General features: G+C 41.3%; 3 protein-coding genes and 1 long non-coding RNA gene across 5 annotated transcripts; 3 read left to right on the forward strand and 1 right to left on the reverse strand.

Moving 5' to 3' along the window:
• Nucleotides 1-548: 548 nt before the first annotated feature.
• Nucleotides 549-12,207, forward strand: LOC135335915 (uncharacterized). Of its 2 annotated transcripts, none has more exons than XM_064531619.1 (10): nt 549-689; nt 6,193-7,710; nt 7,767-7,907; nt 7,973-8,206; nt 9,036-9,227; nt 9,631-9,822; nt 10,147-10,335; nt 10,565-10,750; nt 11,570-11,760; nt 12,069-12,207. In XM_064531619.1, the coding sequence occupies exons 1-9, from the start codon at nt 596-598 to the stop codon at nt 11,587-11,589; spliced, it is 2,766 nt and encodes a 921-aa protein (XP_064387689.1). In that variant the 5' UTR covers nt 549-595; the 3' UTR covers nt 11,590-11,760; nt 12,069-12,207. The 2 variants fall into 2 exon arrangements, with proteins under 2 accessions (XP_064387689.1, XP_064387690.1); XM_064531620.1 differs by lacking the exon at nt 549-689 and adding an exon at nt 5,688-5,798.
• On the forward strand, nt 11,628-21,644 carry LOC135336407 (P-selectin-like). The gene is made up of 10 exons (XM_064532170.1): nt 11,628-11,760; nt 12,125-12,262; nt 12,523-12,708; nt 12,975-13,166; nt 13,386-13,571; nt 13,838-14,029; nt 14,863-15,095; nt 20,922-21,065; nt 21,114-21,208; nt 21,411-21,644. The coding sequence occupies exons 1-10, from the start codon at nt 11,628-11,630 to the stop codon at nt 21,505-21,507; spliced, it is 1,596 nt and encodes a 531-aa protein (XP_064388240.1). The 3' UTR covers nt 21,508-21,644.
• Nucleotides 15,673-17,618, forward strand: LOC135335984 (collectin-12-like). Its single transcript, XM_064531730.1, has one exon. The coding sequence runs from the start codon at nt 15,839-15,841 to the stop codon at nt 17,420-17,422; it is 1,584 nt and encodes a 527-aa protein (XP_064387800.1). The 5' UTR covers nt 15,673-15,838; the 3' UTR covers nt 17,423-17,618.
• LOC135336157 (uncharacterized) lies at nt 17,772-20,046 on the reverse strand. Its single transcript, XR_010394774.1, has 3 exons — nt 19,927-20,046; nt 19,290-19,416; nt 17,772-17,793 (listed from the first exon to the last, which is right to left on the reverse strand). It is a non-coding gene; the product is annotated as an uncharacterized LOC135336157 (long non-coding RNA).
• Nucleotides 21,645-21,698: the final 54 nt, after the last annotated feature.

The following is a 21,698-nucleotide window of genomic DNA, read 5'->3' on the forward strand; positions in this document are numbered from 1 at the left end:
CCTCGCTATTCCGGCGGCCAAGCTGCATGGTCCCAAGGGTGACCGGATTAACGAGAGTCTACTGTATATCAAAGTAAGTCCAGCCATGCAGGAATGTTCAGCTCTACTGGAGTTTCTTTGCAACCATGCAGGTTTTAAAATTGTCCAAGGTTCATTTTGTGGAAGATTCTGTGTTCCTAGACCTAGTCCTCGACTTTGTGATGCATGTCAATTCTGCTTCACCATAGCACTAGAAGCGGCTCTTTTTGCTGGGGGCTTGAGCTGTTTTGCAGCAGTGTAGAGGCGAGTTTCTTTGGCTTGGTTGTGATGCCGAGGATAGTGGAGGGCTGTTCAAGCAGCAGTTTAAAATACACTGAGTAGTGGGGTGGGGCTGTTTCTTCGCAGCAGTAAGTAGGACTTACAACCTGGAGTAATGATTATGACAAATAATGGATAGTGTGATGTCGAAAGTATAATTTTAAAGATAACAATAACAAAATTGCCATTAGCTGTGTCAACCAAGCCGGTCGATGTCATAATAATTATGTATTATGGGCTATATAGGATAGTGACAGAAATAATGCCATTCCCAGTAAGATTTTGTCGAGTTTAGACTATGGCTAGCTCCAACAATTTGTGTTGCTTGTTCCTATTGTCTGTCCTCCTTCATACATCACTTGGAGCTGGTGATGAACCCACCCTAGACATCAGTAAGTGGTGTTGCATGTGCATGTGCTCTAATCAGCTCTTCTATCAACTGATAATATTATATAGCCTTAGATCCCACTTGTGTGTGTTTAGCAGGGAATTATGAGCCATAATCTCATAGTTTCCCAGGGAATTATAAGCTTGAGGGTATAAAGTACAAGTATAATTTTTTTGAATGCACACAGAAATGATAATAAAGCTGTAGCTAGCTGCATGATAATTAGCTATGGCTGTTCAGTTTTTTCACTACCAGTTTCTATAGGGTTTGCTGGGTTGATGGTAGGGTTCACCAGTATCTTTTCTTGTCTCTATGAGGAACACTAAGAGCCAATGATTATAACAGTTCTGGGTCCATTGTCACAAGCATGAAAGCATGTCTTCAACTTGTAGCATTTGTCAACTTCGCCTGACTTCTGTTTCTATCCTGCAGCCATGTTTCAAACAGTAGACTCCTGTGTCTTTTTGGGAACGATAGTGCACTGTAGCATTGCTGCAAGCTGTTCCTTGCTAGCTAGCCGTACATATCAGAACAGTTTACTGAGCTGGGGGTGGGGCTTGAGTGCAGAGAAAAGAGGAGGCTGGGCTCATTTGTTGCAGAGTGCTTCCTGCACAAGATGGAGTCACTAGTTTTCCATTCCAATGTTGAAGAAGGCCAATGAAAGGTTATTTAGCAGAGAAGCAGAAATCATCTAGCTTGTCAAAACAGGACATTTTCAAAAATAAAGCTGTTGCTAAGGCTTGCTGCTTTTATAGATACACTTCTTGCCTGAGGCAGCCAATGAAAAGTGGGATCTAAATCAGTTAGCACATGTGCATTTGGTATCTATGGTTATAGTGTCCCTCATCCCTCGGGCAAAGCCCTCGTGATATGGGACACTATAACACATAGATACCTCATGCCCATGTACTATCTATAACTTAGATCATGTTTGCCATAAATACTGCAATTTGATTGGCTAAAGGAAGTGTTCTATCCAACTTAGAAAATCATGTGCTTATTTAGAAAATCATGTACTTACTTAGAAAATCATGTACTTCACTTAGAAAATCATGTAGCAAAGATTAGATAAGAACATTCAAATCTGATTGGCTAAATACTCATGGTTGCTATGATCTAAAATGCTTAGACACTGTTTAGGAAGTTTCCACATGATTTAGAAGTCCTCAGGGCTAGTAGAACCCTCACTGCGTTCGGGATACTACAACCAGCCCTTTGGGCTTCTAAATCATGTAGAAACTTCCTAAACAGTGTCTCATAGAAAATGCTTGTCACAAAAATGGTGCAATCTGATTGGTTACTTGGAGGTCCTTTATTTCTCATAGAGACCTCTCAGTCATTCAGAGGTCTTCTATGGAGGTCCATTATATATGTTCACTACATGCATTTAACATTTTTTACATGATACATACAATCATACATGGAATGCTTAGCAACATCTATTTTATGCACAAGTACACACAGTTTATGTTGAAGTCATAGTAACGATGATGCAGTGCATCATTAAAAACTAATTTTTAAAAGTCTTTGTGTTCTGCAGTGCCGCTTCGTAGCTTTAACCTCACTCTTGCAGCTACCAATAGCTAGTGCTCTAATGCAGAGCTAACTACTAAGTAGAATAGCAACTTTCTATTAACCGTTTTTGCTATGCAAGAGACGGAAACTGCCTTCAATGTGAGTTTTTTTATGTAGACTAGCCAGAGCAAAGCTTTAATGTTGCTTGAGGTTTGTAGAAACAGAGTCTTCTTTGTATTAATAATAGCTTAGCTTGCTTAGCACTCGTCCAACGGTCACTATGGAGTTTTGAGACCCTTAGGCCCTTAGTAGCACCCTTGCTACGCTCGAGATGCTACAGCCTCGGGCCTTCGGGTCTCAAAATCCCATAGAGACCTTGGACTCAGCCTATAACTATTATTTAGATCCCATTTGAGTGTATTTAGCAGGGAACTATGAGCTATAGTACCGGTGTCATAAAATTTTGGGCCCCCCCCATGTTTACACCCCAGGGCCTAGAATTTGAATATTTTGGGCCCCCCGGGCCTAGAATGTTAACAGTTTAGGCCCCCCAGGGGTCCATTCTGTTAAAATTCTAGGCCCCCAACTGTGAGATTAGGCCCCCTCTTTTCTGCTATTCTTTTCTGCACGATAGAACAAAAATGAACGAAGTCAAAGAGATATAATATTATGGTAAGGTTAGCTCTATTAGTTGACAAAGCATCAAAGAGACATGCATGCAAATACTCTGTATAAAACAACAATTCATATCTTCTTCCATATGTTTTGATTTCCTACATGGAAGAAAATCGATGTAAATTGTTGTGGAGATGCTCCAGTATATAGCATCACTAGCTCATGCAGCTCTCAATATGCATGGAATCATAGAGAGAAGAGAGAAACTCTTTTATCTATGGTGGAATCACAGTATACATGCATGTAATAAGTGCACAAGCAAGTGAGCCCTGTTAGACTGATGGAGCTAGTTTCTTTTGTGTAAAGCTCATTGTTTGAAGATTCTAGTAGTCCAGGCTTGATAAGCTTTTTGGAGTAACCCAGCTGCTCAAAAGCAGCAACCTTGAAAATCCGGGATATATGAGGTGAATAACAGTTTCCTTTTCCTTTGTAATCTGGCTGACCAATTCGGCCCCTATATGACATAGGCTATGTGCTTCGTGCTGCATGAGGCCTGATCCATGGAATGGTGCTGTGATGGCTGTGACCAGTTGCATGAAATGTGTGCGTGTGAGGAGAGCTCTAGTTTTATGTTGTTGTACTTTTGAGAATACGCTAATAATTTAATGGGGGGCGTAAACTTTTAAGAGGGGGCCTAGAATGTTAAAATTCTAGGCCCGGGGGGGGCCCAATCTCATGGGGGGCCTAAAATTTTATGACACCGGTACTATAGATTGCTCTGGGCTACAAACTACAACAAGAAGATATACATGTAATAACATAAAAATTATTGTAGCTAGATGCTTTGTCTAGTAATAACAGAGCTAGAATGAAACTGAAAGAGAGAAGCTCTAGTTGTTTTTTTTGCTTTGTTTGAGGGTAGTAGGAGACACTTGTTTTTTGGGCAGTGTGCTGTAATTTTTTGCTGCAAGGCTGCATGGGGGACATGTGTATGGAAGTGCTGGGATTCTAGCTTTGGCTTCTTCCTAAAGTTCCTTGTTCAAGAGTAGTATAGGAGCCGCTCGTTTGCTGGGCTTGTTTGCTGCAAATTATAGCTTATATAGGTGTCTTCATTTTGCTTTGTGAGAGTAGTACAAGCCGCTCGTTTCTTGGGAAGTGTGCTGGGCTTGTTTGCTGGAAAACTGGGGAGGAGCTGGATGTTTCCGTTTTGTGGGTGGAGCTAGGACTATAATTTTAACTAAGGAGGAACAGGGTTGACTTGAATAGAGACCACAGATTTAGTAGAGACACAGAGATGCCAACTTCAGATATTAGTTTTCAAAAGAATAATGATGCAGTTACTAGGTTGGCTGTTTATATAGGTTGACTGTTGCTAAGCTAGTGCATTTATAGTAGCCAATAGGTTTTGGGATCTAAGTTATAGTTATAGAACATGGGCAAGAGGTATCTATGTGTTATAGTGTCTCAAAGCTCGAGGGTTTATAGATCCCATTTGAGTGTATTTAGCAGGGAACTATGAGCTATAGTACCGGTACTATAGATTGCTCTGGGCTACAAACTACAACATTGTACATTGTATTGTGATTTACAAGAAGATACACATGTAATAACATAAAAATTATTGTAGCTAGATGCAATATAATAACAGAACTAGAATGAAAGAGAGAAGCTCTAGTTTCTTTTTTTTGGCTTTGTTCGAGAGTAGTAGGAGACGCTCGTTTTTTGGGCAGTGTGCTGTGCTTTTTTGCTGCAAGGCTGCATGGGGGAGGAGCTGGATGTATGGAAGTGCTGGGATTCTAGCTTTGGCTTCTTCCTAAAGTTCCTTTCACTTTTTTCAAGAGTAGTATAGGAGCCGCTCGTTTGCTGGGCTTGTTTGCTGCAAATTATAGCTTAGGTGTCTTCCTTTCGCTTTGTGAGAGTAGTACGAGCCGCTCGTTTCTTGGGAAGTGTGCTGGGCTTGTTTGCTGCAAAACTGGGGGAGGAGCTGGTTGTTTCCGTTTTGTGGGTGGAGCTAGCTAGGACTATAATTTTGTCCATCAAACTGAGGTGGAGGAACAGGGTACGGGTTGACTTGAATAGAGACCACAGACTTAGTAGAGACACAGAGATGCCAACTTCAGATATTAGTTTTCAAAAGAATAATGATGCAGTTGCTAGGTTGGCTGTTTATATAGGTTGACTGTTGCTAAGCTAGTGCATTTTTAGTAGCCAATAGGTTTTGGGATCTAAATCAGTTAGAACATGTGCATTCGGTATCTATGGTTATAGTGTCCCTCATCCCTCGGGCTAAAGCCCTCGAGCTTTGGGACACTATAACACATAGATACCTCATGCCCATGTTCTAACCATAACATAGTAAACATGCACTTTAATAAAACTATAATAACGCAGGTTGTGTTTAATCAAACAATTGTGCAATGTGCTATAGGCGATCGTTGTTCATGCTTTCCATCGCAGCACAGTATTATACAATGTGTGTATAATTATATATGTTCAGTTATATATAAGCTCATGTTGCCCAATATCGATATGACATAATTATTACCCAATCTTAAATTGTAATGAATCTCATTAATATCACTTGCGAGTAATTAGAATCACAAGTTGTGGTAATACTGGGGATCTATATCAACACATCTAGGTGTAGCAAGAGTCTGACAACCTGGAGTAATGATTATGAGCCTAATAGTTTGGCTGACGAGGATAGTGGATAATGTGATATCAAAACTAAATTAACAATAACAAATTAACAGCAGTTGCCATGCATTATCTGTGTCAACCAAACAGTTGATCGAAGTTGTATATGTAAGGCTATATAGATTTAGTTAGTGAGCCAAGTATATACGGTTCAGCCATTCCTCGTAAGATTCTGTCGAATTTAGACTAACTATGGCTAGCTCACAAAGTCTGTGTTGCCTGTTCCTATTGTCTGTCCTCCTTCATATATCACTTGGAGCTAGTGATGACTTCACCATTGATAGCAGTAAATGCAATGGTCTTGTGTCAGCTGTATCTATAGACAATGTTTTGGAGGTGTCAATGGGATTTAGAAGCCCAAAAGAAATATTTAGGTATACACTATTCAAGTGGCTGAGGGCTTCTAAATCACATGGACAACACCGACAAAACTGTGTCTATAGATGGTAGTGCGCATGCGCAAATCTTGCCCTCAAGTACACGGAATACTATAGGTATACTAAGTAAATTGTAAGTATACTAAGTCCCACAGTACTATACCTGCTCTGAGGCACTTTTTCCATGTACTTCCCATGTATAGATCTTATCAACTAGTGTCTATTAAACGTATTAATTAAAGAGTACTTAAATGTACTCCTGATTTTAGTGAATGATTTATAGCTGCTTCAAAACTCCTGCAGATCCGAATGCTCCAAAATCCAGAGGAAGCAGATTTGCTCTGGCCTTCATGAACAATGCTGCTCAAAGTTCAACTGCAACCCTACAGGAAATCGGAATTTTCATCACCACTGAGCAGGAGAGCTCAAGTTTCACCCTAGAGACACGATGGTTGGGAGTGAATGGAATAGGATTCACTGAGACCTCTCCTGGATCTGGGTTATGGTCTCGCATGGAAATCGCTCGACGAGGAGAATTCACTTTCATCAGTCTGCCGGCAGGATGGGGTACCCAAGGAGACATAGCCGTGCAAAACAATGGAGAAATCGATGAAGCTGAAAGACAAAAGGGATTGTTTATAACAGCAGAGGATCCAAACGATGAGCTCACTGTATATGTGCTCAATGATGAATCTACAACAACTGATGCGTACATGGCTATTAACTGTGTCGAATTTCCAAATGCTAAAAGTTACAAGTACTTTATCTTTTCATCTGGTGTGTTTGGTGGAGAGCCATTTCAGAGTCGATTTCTTTTTACTCCTTGTGAAAATGACACTACTGTCAGTGTACAAGCCTCCCAAACCCAAAACCATCCTGGTTGGGTGAACCCTAGTCCTTCAAACCCAAGTTCTCGAGTCGAATCAACGTATGGGAGGGCTTTCAATCGTTTTGACACTGTGATGACTAGCAATAATGTGGATCTTACTGGCTCTATCATCACTTCTAACAAGCCATTGGCTGTATTTTCTGGGCATCAATGTGGAAATCCTACTGCTGTCCGAAGTTGCGACTATCTTGTAGAACAAGTGCCACCTCATCCAACATACGGTGACCTATTTTTCATGGCTCCCTTCGCTGTCAGACGAAGCGGTGAACTGTACAGAATTGGCTCAGTATCTGCTGGAGCACAAGTAACAATCAATTGTGAGTGTGCAGCAAGTTCAGCCGATGGGAATAATCGAGTTGCACTGGTTAGCGCTGGAAATGGTATTTACACGGCCACAGTGGGTGCAGGACAATACGCTGAGTGCCTAACACCTCAGAGTGCTCAGACCTATTGTTGTGTTACGTCCTCTCAACCCGTTACTATGGCTGGATATACACTCGGCCGTGATGCTGAACCAGTTGTTTTAGGTCGCTCTGAAAATTTTGATCCTGCCCTATATTACATACCAGCAGCTAACTCATATTTGAACAGCTACAGCTTCACTACAGCCAAGGATTTGACCACTCAGTTCAACGGATATCTTAGCTACATCTTGCCCACTCGTATCTTCGATAATTCCACAGCAGATCAACAAAGGTTTCTTGTAAATGGAGAAACTGGAATTCCTGATGATCAATATCAAGCCATCAACTGTCGTGTGGATGGTACTGATCAGGTGTGTGCTTATGGAGGTACCAGCAGCATAGGCCAAGGAAATTTCAACCTTACTTATGACAACATTCAAAATGGAGCATTCTGGGGATTTGCATACGGATTTTCTTTTAGAGCCTCGTTTGCTTATCCTTTGCCCTTTGAAATGGAGCCAGTTGGACGTAAGTTTCTCAAAATTCTTTTACATTTCATTTTATTATTCTCTTTGTTTATGCAGTGGCCTGGATTCGAGCTGTGGATCGAGTTGTAGTGGAATCTAGTGTAACGATAGTCGATCTCATGTTCAGTATCACCCGTGGTGATCGATCAGAGCGTAGTAGAGCATTTGCTTCCCTTCAATCCCTCACAGCTGAAGAAGGTATTTAGTCCACTATTATGCATTCCAGTCTTAATTGCTTGCAATTTCTATATCCATGCATGCAGATTCTGATTATACTGCTCCTCAACCACAAAGAAATGGTGGGCTTGATCAAAATGGCAACCTGCGATGGGGAAGAGATGGCGCCACACTCCCCAACGTTGCATATGAAGTCACTATTTTGGACGATGACATTCCAGAGCCAGTAGAAGTGGTGGAGGTGATGGTGCAGTGTGTTGAAACCGAGAATTGCTACCTGCCCAGAGCTCGGTACACCATAACCATTATTGATGATCAAGGTGAGCGTACAAATGGTATTATTGAGGCACATGTAATTGCTTGCATGCAGAGCTCCATGTAAAAGACAGTATACTTGTTATGTGGAGAGTGGACAATAATTATCTATGATACGCTAGAAACATAAAAACGCATGTATGCAAATGGTACGTATAATTATGCCGTAGTTGCGGACATCCCTGGATGATACGCTCTAGTTGCTTGGTATCAGTAATCATTCGGTTGAGTTATTATGCCTCGGTGCGCATGCGCAAGCGAGGTATACGGTAGTGTGTTTGTGTGTCTGTGTGTGTGTGTAGACTGTTTCAGCTGCTCAAGGATCAATGAAGTGTAAGTAAGAGTTTCTATAGGCTTCTAGTCATGTTTTCTTGGCTTGGTATTTGTGGATTTGCAAAATAAAGCTTCATCTCGCTAGTTTTGCTTACTTGGAATGCCATTGCAGCCTTTTCAGAAGAGTCCGTAGCAAAACTTGTTCACCGAGTGTTGCTACTCTACTTAGTAGTTAGCTCTGCACTAGAACGCTAGCTATTGGTAGCTGCAAGAGTGAGAAGAGAGCTGCAAGGCTCTGCTGACTTGCAGCCATTAATTTTAGACTTGAACTTTTGGCATCGATCGTTATTAACAACAATCATCTTCGATCATTACCCACTCCTTGAGTTTCCCTGCGATTCTGGATTCTGCATTTAAAAATGTTCACATGATAATTATAATCAATGTGTGTATAAAAGCTAGCTATTAGTAGCTTTATGTTATGTAGCTTTGGCATCTCCACCGAGGCATCAGCACCCACGGTGCTTTCATTTGTATAAGCATTGTATTGCCCACCTTTAGGTGCCTGTTCTCCTGACCTACCTGCTTTCTCTGATGGCTCCATCTCATACAACTATGAGTTTTTCACAGAGATTGGTGGTCGACCATACGGAACAGTTGCCACGTACGAGTGTCGTACTGGAACTTTAGTAGGAAACCGAATAAGGATTTGTGCGAATGGAGTGTGGTTAGGAAGTGTACCAAGCTGCGGGGGTAAGCTAGGTTACCATTCACTGTCAGTATTGTGGCATCCTATAATTATAATCAATCTCTCTTGATCCTATTATACATAGTGGTCAGAGTCATGTTTGGGTTTGCAACTCTTTCCTATAGGGATAACTTGATTGGCACTATAATTATTATAGCTTCCATTATTATAATAGTTATACTTCAGCGTCCTCGCTATTTATTTATTGCTCTCATACTCGATCTTATATGAATGTGACAAATCTCATACAACCAGATACGCATGTAGCTATAAATGGTCTCACAATTGTGACTAGTTCAAGTACACAGCTCTGGGCAATTATATTGGTTAATTTTGAGGCGCTAGTGTTATGTACAGTTATTGACTCGTTTTTTGCAAGTTGTTATCCAACTTCGCATCCTTTTACAGCGGTGGATTGTCCAGCACTGGCACCCATTCCAAACGGAGCTATTGCATATGATCCTGATACGATTGCTCCTTTTGATGAGGGAACAGTGGCTACTCATACCTGTAATGAAGGTTTCATGCTGGGTGCCGGATCTGAGACTCGAACGTGTTTAGAAACAGGGAGGTGGTCTGGCTTCACTCCTGTGTGCCGAGGTATGTAGATTCGTTTCGGTTATTTATCGAATTATCTACTATCATGCGCTACAACTTCATTTGATGTCATGTCAAAAGTTAGAATTGCAACTTCGCATGCACTAGTTATGATCTGCATGTGCATGCCTTCATTTTTATGCGTCTGTGAGTATGAACATACATGTTGTACGTGGCATGTATGTTGTATGCAATCAAACTTACTGTTAATTTGTCACGTGCCTATATCCGATCGGTGTTCATGCATACAATATGTGCATGTGTTATCAGCTCGTGTTGCCCAATATTTTGTGTACGACTATTCTACATAATTATTCTCCTTTACAGCGCAATGTCCAGCACTAGAAAACATTCTAAACGGAGGTTCTATTTTATATTTTCCTGACTTTACTCCTGATTTTAATGACGGAACATTGGCTACATATACCTGTGATCCTGGTTTCCGTCTAGTCGAAATTGCAACTCGATTGTGCCAAATCTCAATGACATGGACTGGCCAGCCTCCTGTGTGTGAACGTAAGATTCAATGATAGTTTATATAGCTCTGGAAAACAAATCATTAGCACGGTAGTGCTAGTAGTAGGGTTGGGTTGTACCATTATAGTGCAGAATTATTTTATCACCTGATAATTGCAAAGTATGCTTTGAATCACTGTTCATCTTGTAAGTTCCGTTCCGGTGCATATCTCACTGTGTATTTTACGAACACACACACACACACACACACACACACACACACACACAGCTCTGTGTCCTATATTGCCGCCCGTAGACAATGGAAGGGTTCAATACTCTCCTGACTTCATACCTGATTTTAACGTGGGTACTGAGGCCACGTACACTTGCAACTTTGGGTTCCGTCTGATTGGACAGATGGTTTTAGAGTGTGAAGGAAATGGACTGTGGTCAAATTTTCCTCCAATGTGTAAAGGTGAGGAATGAGCCTATAATTATGAGCCTCTTATGAAAAAGGACATGGACATGGAAATGAGACCGAGTATTATCAATGTTGTATTATACATATGACTTGAGGCTATACGCGTGCATTGATTGTGTAGCTGCTAATAACTCTAGATTAGTGAACGCTCAACAGCATGTACATATCTCAAGGTTGCCCTAACGGGACTTACAATTCTCTTTGTTGAAAAGAGTCTGTTCGTCTTTGTTCCTATGTATCTGTGCATGCGTGTTTTGGTGTGTCAGTGTGTAGCTCTGTACCATGCACATTTGCTTATAATTATGGAAAGCAAACGGCAGCGCTGTATTGTGTATAACACTTGTAGGTATTCAACCACTTTGTGTATAACTCCTCTCCATATAATTATGGCGATACGGTCATAGCCATGCACTTACGAAACGTGATCCCCGTAGTTAGACGCTCCTTCTCCATCTTATGCATGGGCTCCAGCTACCTTCAACTGCTGTGTATAAGACCTCCCTGCCAATAACTTGATCATGTAATCTAGAACACGATGGAGACTGTATGACTTTTATCACATGCTTGTAACCTTGATAACATGACACCAGGCCCGTACCCCATGGGGGGGAGGGGTTCCATCGAGCCACCTCTTAGTTAGATTTAAACACATGCACTCCTATATATACACTTCAACAATCCTTTTGTACCAAAGTTAAGACCTTATTATGTTATAGAGATCTGCTAATAAATTATGCATGGTTGGTCAGCTTAAGTTTAATTATATATTTGTTTCTTATTTTACCGGCCCCGACACTTACATCTCTTATACAGCTCAATGTCCAGAAAACTGACACCTATTCCAAACGGAGCTATCACATATGGTCCGGATATGACTGCTGACTTTGATGTGGGAACAAATGCTACTCATACCTGTAATGAAGGTTTCATTCTGTTGATCGGACCTGAGATTCGAACGTGTCAAGACACAGGGAGATGGTCTGGCTTCATTCCTGTGTGCCGACGTACGTAAGATTTGCTTTGTTAGGCTCTGAGAAAGTAAACTATTCAGTAATAAATTATCGTACTTACGTACCTACCTGTGCTAAGCGTGTGAGATGTTAGTATCTCTCCCTGCATGTGCATGCTTCGAATTTTTATGCGTCTGTGAGTGTGAACATGCACACACAGGTTATGTGTAATCAAACCAATTGTTTGCTATATGCTAGCCAATCAACTCAATCGTTAATTGTTTATGCAGCTATATTCTTGACACTGAACAATGTGTGTGTGTTATCATCTCGTGACAGTTTCTTGTGCATATCCTTTACAGCGGTGGAATGTCCAGCACTGGCACCCATTCCAAACGGAGCTATTACATATGGTCCTGATATGACTGCCGATTTTTTGATGAGGGAACAGTGGCTACTCATACCTGTAATGATGGTTTCATTCTGGGTATCGGATCTGAGACTCGAACGTGTTTAGAAACAGGGAGGTGGTCTGGCTTCACTCCTGTGTGCCGAGGTATGTAATTCATTAGGGTAAATTATTATTGTGAATTTGTCGGAAGTTATGAATTTGATAATGCACGCCTTTAGTTGCGTGTGCCAAGTACACTATATATTTTGGCATGTGCGTGTTTATGCATCTGTGAGTGTGAACATGCACGCACCTGCAGTGTGTAATCAAACCAACTGTTTGCGATATGCTAGCAGATCGTTGTTCATACATACAATGTCTTTTGTGTACAATTATTCCACTAACACAATTATTCTCCTTTATAGCGCAATGTCCAGTACTGGAACCCATTCAAAACGGAGCTATTACATATTTTCCTGATTTTATTCCTGATTTTAATGACGGAACAGTTGCTACATATAGATGTAATCCTGGTTTCTTTCTGGTCGGAATTGCAACTCGAACGTGCTCAATCTCAAGTACTTGGGCTGGCCAGCCTCCTGTGTGCCAACGTAAGATTCGTTTGTGATATAATTATAGACTCTAGGGACACAAAATCAAAATTGCATGCACTTAGCTGTGTCAAGAGTATTATATTTTGTCACTGCATGCTTTGCATTTTATGCGTCTGTGAACATGCACACGCAAGTTGTGTGTAATCAAACCAATTGTTTGCGATGTGCCAGCCAATAGACTTGTTTTCTATATTCTTGACACTGAACAATGTGTGTGTGTGTTATCATCTCGTGACAGTCTTTTGTGTATACTACCTTTACAGCGGTGGAATGTCCAGCACTGCCATCCATTCCAAACGGAGCTATTACATATGGTCCTGATACAATTGCTCCTTTTAATGTGGGAACAGCGGCTACTCATAGCTGTAATGATGGTTTCATTCTGGGTGCTGGATCTGAGATTCGAACGTGTTTAAACTCAGGAATATGGTCTGGCCTGACCCCTGTGTGCCGAGGTACGTTGATGTCATGCTGAAAGTTAATCTATTTAGCTGTGTGTGCCAAGTGCACAAGATATGTTGTGATATGTATGTGCATGTTTTGCATCTGAACATGCACGCACCTGCAGTGTGTAATCAAACCAACTGTTTGCGATATGCTAGCAGATCGTTGTTCATACATACAATGTCTTTTGTGTACAATTATTCCACTAACACAATTATTCTCCTTTATAGCGCAATGTCCAGTACTGGAACCCATTCAAAACGGAGCTATTACATATTTTCCTGATTTTATTCCTGATTTTAATGACGGAACAGTTGCTACATATAGATGTAATCCTGGTTTCTTTCTGGTCGGAATTCCAACTCGAACGTGCTCAATCTCAAGTACTTGGGCTGGCCAGCCTCCTGTGTGCCAACGTAAGATTCTTTTGTGATATAATTATAGACTCTAGGGACACAAAATCAAAATTGCATGCACTTAGCTGTGTCAAGAGTATTATATTTTGTCACTGCATGCTTTGCATTTTATGCGTTTGTGAACATGCACACGCAAGTTGTGTGTAATCAAACCAATTGTTTGCGATGTGCCAGCCAATAGACTTGTTTTCTATATTCTTGACACTGAACAATGTGTGTGTGTGTTATCATCTCGTGACAGTCTTTTGTGTATACTACCTTTACAGCGGTGGAATGTCCAGCACTGCCATCCATTCCAAACGGAGCTATTACATATGGTCCTGATACAATTGCTCCTTTTAATGTGGGAACAGCGGCTACTCATAGCTGTAATGATGGTTTCATTCTGGGTGCTGGATCTGAGATTCGAACGTGTTTAAACTCAGGAATATGGTCTGGCCTGACCCCTGTGTGCCGAGGTACGTTGATGTCATGCTAAAAGTTAATCTATTTAGCTGTGTGTGCCAAGTGCACAAGATATGTTGTGATATGTATGTGCATGTTTTGCATCTGAACATGCACGCACCTGCAGTGTGTAATCAAACCAACTGTTTGCGATATGCTAGCAGATCGTTGTTCATGAACGTTTATTACGTGTAAGGCTGTGCTAAGTGCACATGAGATGATACATTTTGAGTTTATCTTTGCCTGCTCATCGGCATAAACCACCGAGGGCTAGTTACTTCTTGCCACATGCAGTACAATGTGTGTATGTTATCAGCTCATCTTCTACAATCCTTTGTTTAAACAATTCTTCTCCTTTATACAAGTATATATACATGCATATAAGCTGCAATTTTTAAATCCTCACAACTTTCTCAGAGCCTATACGAGGCACACAGGAATCAGACCTTGCCATATCCCTATAGCTGTGTCTAACTATAGTTGCATGAACTAACGATAATTATAGTCAACGTAAGATTCATGTATTCACTAATTAAATTCCAATGACTGCTACTAATAAGTACAATGCATGGCATAAAAAGGTAAAAGATCAATGGAGAATATAATTTAAAGGCCTATAATTATTATAATTATTGTCAAGATTAGTATGCTTATGCATTATAAATTAAGGCACACATCAAGTTATGTCATGAATAACGTCTGCATGATTGTGAATATTTATATGTGCCGTGCAGTTGTTAAATTAATGTCCTCCCCTCCCCCATCAAAAATGGATGTAACGTATGAGCTCCATAACTATTCTCTCTCTATATAATATAGCTTGTATACAATGCACACACGTTTACAGCTGGTTGTGAAGCAGAGATATACCAGAATCATTCTTGGCCCAACACGGCACTTTGGTCTACTGCACTGTCCCCTTGTCCATGTGTTGAAGTATTGGGTGTGTTCGCAGGGAATGTCAGCAGACAGTGCTCTGGGTCAATCAGTGAGGGAGGTATGTGGAAGGATGAGCTTGACCTCAGCAGCTGTGAGACTACACTTTCAGATATATCCCGGGAATTGTGTGAGATTACAAGCGTAAGTGGTTTGAGGAAGTTGAAATATATCTGTTAGACAACTGCTGCTGCAGCATGACTACTTCTATACAGCCAACGTTTTCTAAAAAATTATATTTTAGTTACTTTTGTATGGTGTAAATTTTCATGTATTTCATATTAAAGAGAATCATACGAAAATTAAGTTATTCTACCGCAATGGATTCAACATCACTATCCTGAGCTGTACGAATATTAAAAATACGAATGGATAGTCATAAAACCAACGTTGATATACGGTATACTGTATAGCGGGTATATTTTGAGGGTATAAACTTTCGCGGAATGACCTTAAGAAAGGTTTTTACGGAATAACAGCCTTTCTGCAATGCATGCATGCATGCATGCATGCATGCACATGCGATAGTAAATTCGTGGGTATAAATGTCCGCGGTTAATTCTTGATCAGCGAAAACCACGAAAATGTTTATACCCTCGAAATATAATTATTATATCCGCTATATGGCAGTTAGAGCTAGCTGAATTCCTCATTAGCATTCGCAAAGCTTGATAATGGTGTTGGATATTCACAAAACATTGTAGTAATACAATAATATTTTTTGTCTGCAAAAGAACACATTACAGTTTAGTATTTGAGGTATAAGATAAGATGCCATGGTCAGACACCGAAAGCACCACAACCACTGAAACCTTGTAACGTGTGGGAATAGGTTACTGTATAAATTGTGTACTTTAGTAGAGCATCAACTTTGAACTGAGCTACACATGTACAGCACAAAGATGGGCTCCAATGTGAAGATTATCGGTATCTCAGTGGCAGCATTTGTGCTACTGACAATCACACTATACGGAAGTCTATCCTTTGCTGTGTGGAATCTACATACCCAAAGTGCGAGTCTAAAGTCTGATAATCAAAGTCTAAAAGAGAACCAAATCATTGAATTACAAAATCTAAAGACTGAAATGCAAAGTCTAAAATCTGCAAATGAGAACCTACATAACAAAATCTCTGAATTGCGAGGTTTTGTTCAAGCTATAAATCCAAACCCTCACTCGAGTGATGAAGCCACGGTGATGGACACACTAAAGCGACTAACTCGACAATCCGGCTCCTCTCAAAGTGCTACTGATCTACTTGCTGATGCTCTGGCAGAACTAATTGAAAAGAAACTCTACACTATAATGGACTGTGCTAGAGATGACGCTGATAATTTAACCGACTGTTCGCTCAAGCCAGGCCCAAAGGGGGACAAGGGATGCCTGGGTGATCAAGGTAAAGAAGGCCCTCAGGGAATGAACGGAGAACCTGGGGTCAAAGGACACATCGGTTACCCTGGTCATAAAGGGGAGGTGGGTCCAAAGGGTCCTAGCGGCAATCCCGGTCCAACGGGGCACCGAGGGGTTAAAGGAGATATGGGCGAGATCGGTCAACGAGGTGAGGCGGGGGTTAAAGGTGACGAAGGTATGAAAGGAGAATATGGTTTCCCTGGACACAAAGGCGAGAGTGGCGGGCCAGGTGCCAAGGGGATTAAAGGAGATCGAGGCTTTGGAGGCAATAATGGACAAAAGGGAGAGAAAGGAATAACGGGGGAACAAGGTCCACCAGGACCTATTCCCACCACACAACCACCAACTACTAGAGCGGTGACTACACAACCACCAACTGTTCCCTCTGAGAGGTGTAGTGGTCCTGGATGGAGGAAGGTGGCATCTCTTGATATGACTAATACTAGCCAAAACTGCCCTCAAGGACTAACACTGACTGGCTACTCAAAACGATCATGTGGTCGAACACATACAAATTATTATGCTTGTTCATCAGTCACCTTTCCTGTTAGTGGGGGTCAATACAGTCGAGTGTGTGGGAGAGCAAAGGCTTATCACTATGGGTACCTGTATTCCTTTCTTGGGTATAACCGTGACTCACGTGGTATCAATGCACAGTACGTTGATGGACTAAGCTTCACTCATGGAACACCCAGGACACACATTTGGACATTTGCAGCTGGTTATTATCAAGGAATCAGTGGTGATACTAGCAATAATTGTCCTTGTAACACTGGTAACACCGACGGCTCCCCTCCTTTTGTTGGTAATGACTATTTCTGTGAGAGTGGCGTAAGCTCTTTTTCTGCACGTGGAGGTAACATATTTTACCCTGATGATCCACTCTGGGATGGTCAGGGGTGTATCCATGGCAACCCATGCTGTCAATTGAACACCCCACCGTGGTTCAACCAAACACTACCAACCCCCACAACTGATGATATTGAAATGAGACTATGCTTGCTTCAAACAGATCCTTGGGGTAACATTGCTCTTGAACAAATGGAACTATACGTCTACTGATGAACTAGAAACACTGAACATTGATCTGACTCTGTGAATTATCCTAGATGTAAATATTGTAACAGATATTAGTTTTGTGAGCAAAAAACCTTGAGGGTATAAAGATCGTGGTGTCATACAAGTACCAGTAGTATTGGCAATCTTACTTTTGCGAACCATTAACATTAATTTGCTAATTTTATTTGATGTTGTAATATTTACGGTAATAATTGTTCACCTGTAGTAACAGAGGTTATCTGATGCTTGACCCCGGTAGCGCTGTCCATCACCCACACCTCCCCCCGACACACACACACCCGAGGAGCTGAGGGGTCAAAGGGCAAAGCTTGTAGTCCAGTTCCCCGGGAAAGGAACTCAGCCACACCCACTTCCTGTACAGGGGAAGGGGTTAGAACAGTATTACCATAATCACAGTTAACCAATAACGAGCTTTCAAAGGTAGCTACCAGAATGGCTGAATTGTATGATCACACTTGCACAGGGAGCACCTACAATGCAGAATACCAATATATCATTATGTATGTATGTACCGTATAGCAGGTATATTTTGAGGGTATAAAAAAATGCCTTTAGAAAGGTTTTCGCGGATTTAATTTTCGTGGAATAGCGTATTTTTACAGCATGCATGCATAGTCGCGGTACATGCCTAATCCGTGAAAATCACGAACCTTTATACCCTCGAAATATACCCGCTATACAGTATACAGTACTCATACGTAACGACACTGTATACAACCCTTTTTACCTCACTTGAAATGCTTACATTATTAGAGAAAACATAAGTCAACCTAGCTACAGTGCACACAGTGGGATCACACTATAGGCTCTGTACACTAGCTACAGTGCACACAGTGGGACCACACTATAGGCTCTGTACACTAGCTACAGTGTGCACAGTGGGATCACACTATAGGCTCTGTACACTAGCTACAGTGCGCACAGTGGGACCATGCACACTATAGGCTCTGTACACTAGCTACAGTGCGCACAGTGGGACCACACTATAGGCTCTGTACACTAGCTACAGTGTACACAGTGGGACCACACTATAGGCTCTGTGCACTAGCTACAGTGCACACAGTGGGACCACACTATATAGGCTCTGTAAACTAGCTACAGTGCACACAGTGGGACCACACTATAGGCTCTGTACACTAGCTACAGTGCACACAGTGGGACCACACTATAGGCTCTGTACACTAGCTACAGTGCACAGTGGGACCACACTATAGGCTCTGTACCTAGCTACAGTGCACACGGTGGGACCACACTATAGGCTCTGTACACTAGCTACAGTGTACACGGTGGGACCACACTATAGGCTCTGTACACTAGCTACAGTGCACAGTGGGACCACACTATAGGCTCTGTACACTAGCTACAGTGCACACAGTGGGACCACACTATATAGGCTCTGTACACTAGTCTACATAATAGTTAGACACTGTTTAGGAAGTTTCTACATGATTTAGAAGCCCAAAGGGCTGGTTGTAGTATCCCGAACGCAGTGAGGGTTCTACTAGCCCTGAGGACTTCTAAATCATGTGGAAACTTCCTAAACAGTGTCTAAGCATTTTAGATCATAGCAACCATGAGTATTTAGCCAATCAGATTTGAATGTTCTTATCTAATCTTTGCTACATGATTTTCTAAGTGAAGTACATGATTTTCTATTGAAGTACATGATTTTCTAAATTGGATAGAACATTTCCTCTAACCAATCAGATTGCAGTATTTATGACAAACATGATCTAAACACCGCAAGTCAATATTAAAATAGCATCTCTGCTTCTTTCTTGCCTTTCAAGTGAGGTGAAAGGTTGCAGCCATGCAGCACCATAGTACACTGTACTATAAGGAGACTCACTGATTGCCTGTTCAGGACCAGACACTGAGGTCCATGCACTAGGAGGAGATCACATGATGACAAGTAGTCATACTGTGTGAGGCCACTACCCGTGGACCGCATCCGTTCCCGTAGCAACTGCTCGGACCTGAGAACAATTCGATTCAGTATTCAAAATGTACAACTATACCAGCACAGCATAGAAGATCAAATGCTATAATGTCATGTGATACGTTACAGTGCATAGTTATACAGGACTAAGATATGTCTGGTAGACCTAATTCCACATCTTATAATGTAGCTAGATAGACAATTAATAGATCTGTACTGTAAGCACTAGCCATTAAGCAGGCACGGAGGAATATATTGTAATGCAATATACATCAGACATAGCCTCATCCCGGGCTGATTTTTTTTTTAAGTTGAAAAATACTAGCTAGAGACAACAAGGCTGGGAACGAGGCTACCTCAGTTAGTGCTATATCAATACAACTACAAATAAATTGTCTTTTCATTGATGTCTTTATATAAAGGGTATACCAAATAGGCTGACTTTTTGAAAAGAATAATACACTATGGCAGGCACATTGATAAAATCAGTGAAAGTAGTTATTTTCGGTAAACCAAGTATATACTACAATATGCTGAATGTCATCACCTTCTTTCGTCTTTGGCTGCCACCAGTAGCCAGTGTAGCAATCAAATTCCTCTTATATGATAAAGGAGGGTGCTCCAGCTGACCTCTGGCCGGGCCCCAGGCTTGTCTGCAAAAATAGAAAATAAGTTGTGACATAAATTATTACTATAATTATAGCGGGTTATTTTCGGGGGGGGGGGAATCAGTTTGTGGATCTTATTTTCATGGTTGCTACTTGCACTGCAGGTAAAAGTAGTCTAAGGTCGCTTCATTCATGGTCCAGTATTCAACCACACAAATGATAAGACATCAAATGCACCACAACATAACTTAGAAACCCCAGAGATAAGATATTAAATAAGAGGTCACCATATAAATTGACTTCAGTATAGAGTATCAACTTTGAACTGATTTACGCATGTACAACAAATAATGGATTCAAATGTGAAGATTATCGGTATCTCAGTGGCAGCCTTTGTGCTACTGACAATCACACTATACGGAGGTCTATCCTTTGCTGTGTGGAATCTGCATAGCCAAAGCGTGAGTTTAAAGGATGAAAATCTGAACCAAAACTCTGAATTGCGAAGTTTAAAAGAGAACCAAATCACTGAATTGCGATGTCTAAAATCTGAGAATGCAAACCTACAGAACCAAATCACTAAGCTGCAAGATATTGTCGGAGCTAATCCAAACCCTCACTCGAGTGATGAAACCACGGTGATGGACACACTAAAGCGACTAACTCGACAATCTGGCTCCTCTCAAAGTGCTACTGATCTACTTGCTGATGCTCTGGCAGAACTAATTGAAAAGAAACTCTACACTATAATGGACTGTGCTAGAGATGACGCTGATAATTTAATCGACTGTTCGCTCAAGCCAGGCCCAAAGGGGGACAAGGGATGCCTGGGTGATCAAGGTAAAAAAAGGCCCTCAAGGAATGAACGGAGAGCCTGGGGTCATAGGACTCAGTTTTTTGCTGTATTGAAATGAATCTCTCTGCCTTCCTATAGGGACTCTCATCAAATATGACAACTCAAGTGTCCAATCAGATTGCCAACATCACATCCAAACCTCAAAATCTGACTGCAAGTCAACTCACCTTGGTTACTGCAATAGTAGAGCAAGTAGCAGTAGAAGCTGCTGTCAACCAAGAGGTGAACATTGTTACTTACCAATGAGTTATGACTCTATCACATGTCCAGGTGAGGGACAACTATCTTCAAACAATCAACAATATTCAGCAAGCCGATGTTGACGTCATCTATGAGAGCCAGCTAGCAATGAATTCATCAACAAGGTATGTTGCAAGTATAATTATTGTCACTGTGGGTTGTTTCTTCATGTAAGCCTCACAAAAGGCCAGTGCTAACTCCCGCTACGTATTTTGTGATAGGCCTTTTCTTATCCAATTTGTTTGCTGTTTTCCTTTTCCCTGCATGTATGTGTTTAGTTGAAACCCATGATCTTTGCCAAAGTTGATGTTTACCCTCCCGGTATAGGATTCTTGCAAGCCTCGAAACATTTCTGGACAATCTCAATACTTCAACTGTTTCCAGAAACTCCACAAGCATGCAATCAGACTGTTTTAAGTTTTGAAACATTTGCTATGACAGTGCAAGATTTAGACCCTGACAGTTTCCAGGGCCAGACATTTGTTGTTGATTTAGGCCCTGTCGAAGAGGCAGTGAACAATACTGGCGTTATTGACCAAGATGCTCTGATGACGGCTAATGATTACACAGCTGATAACAGATCAGATATTGATTCCCTTAGTGAAGACACCGAAA

The sequence above is a fragment of the Halichondria panicea genome, chromosome 5, assembly GCF_963675165.1.
Source record: "Halichondria panicea chromosome 5, odHalPani1.1, whole genome shotgun sequence".
NCBI lineage: Eukaryota > Metazoa > Porifera > Demospongiae > Suberitida > Halichondriidae > Halichondria > Halichondria panicea.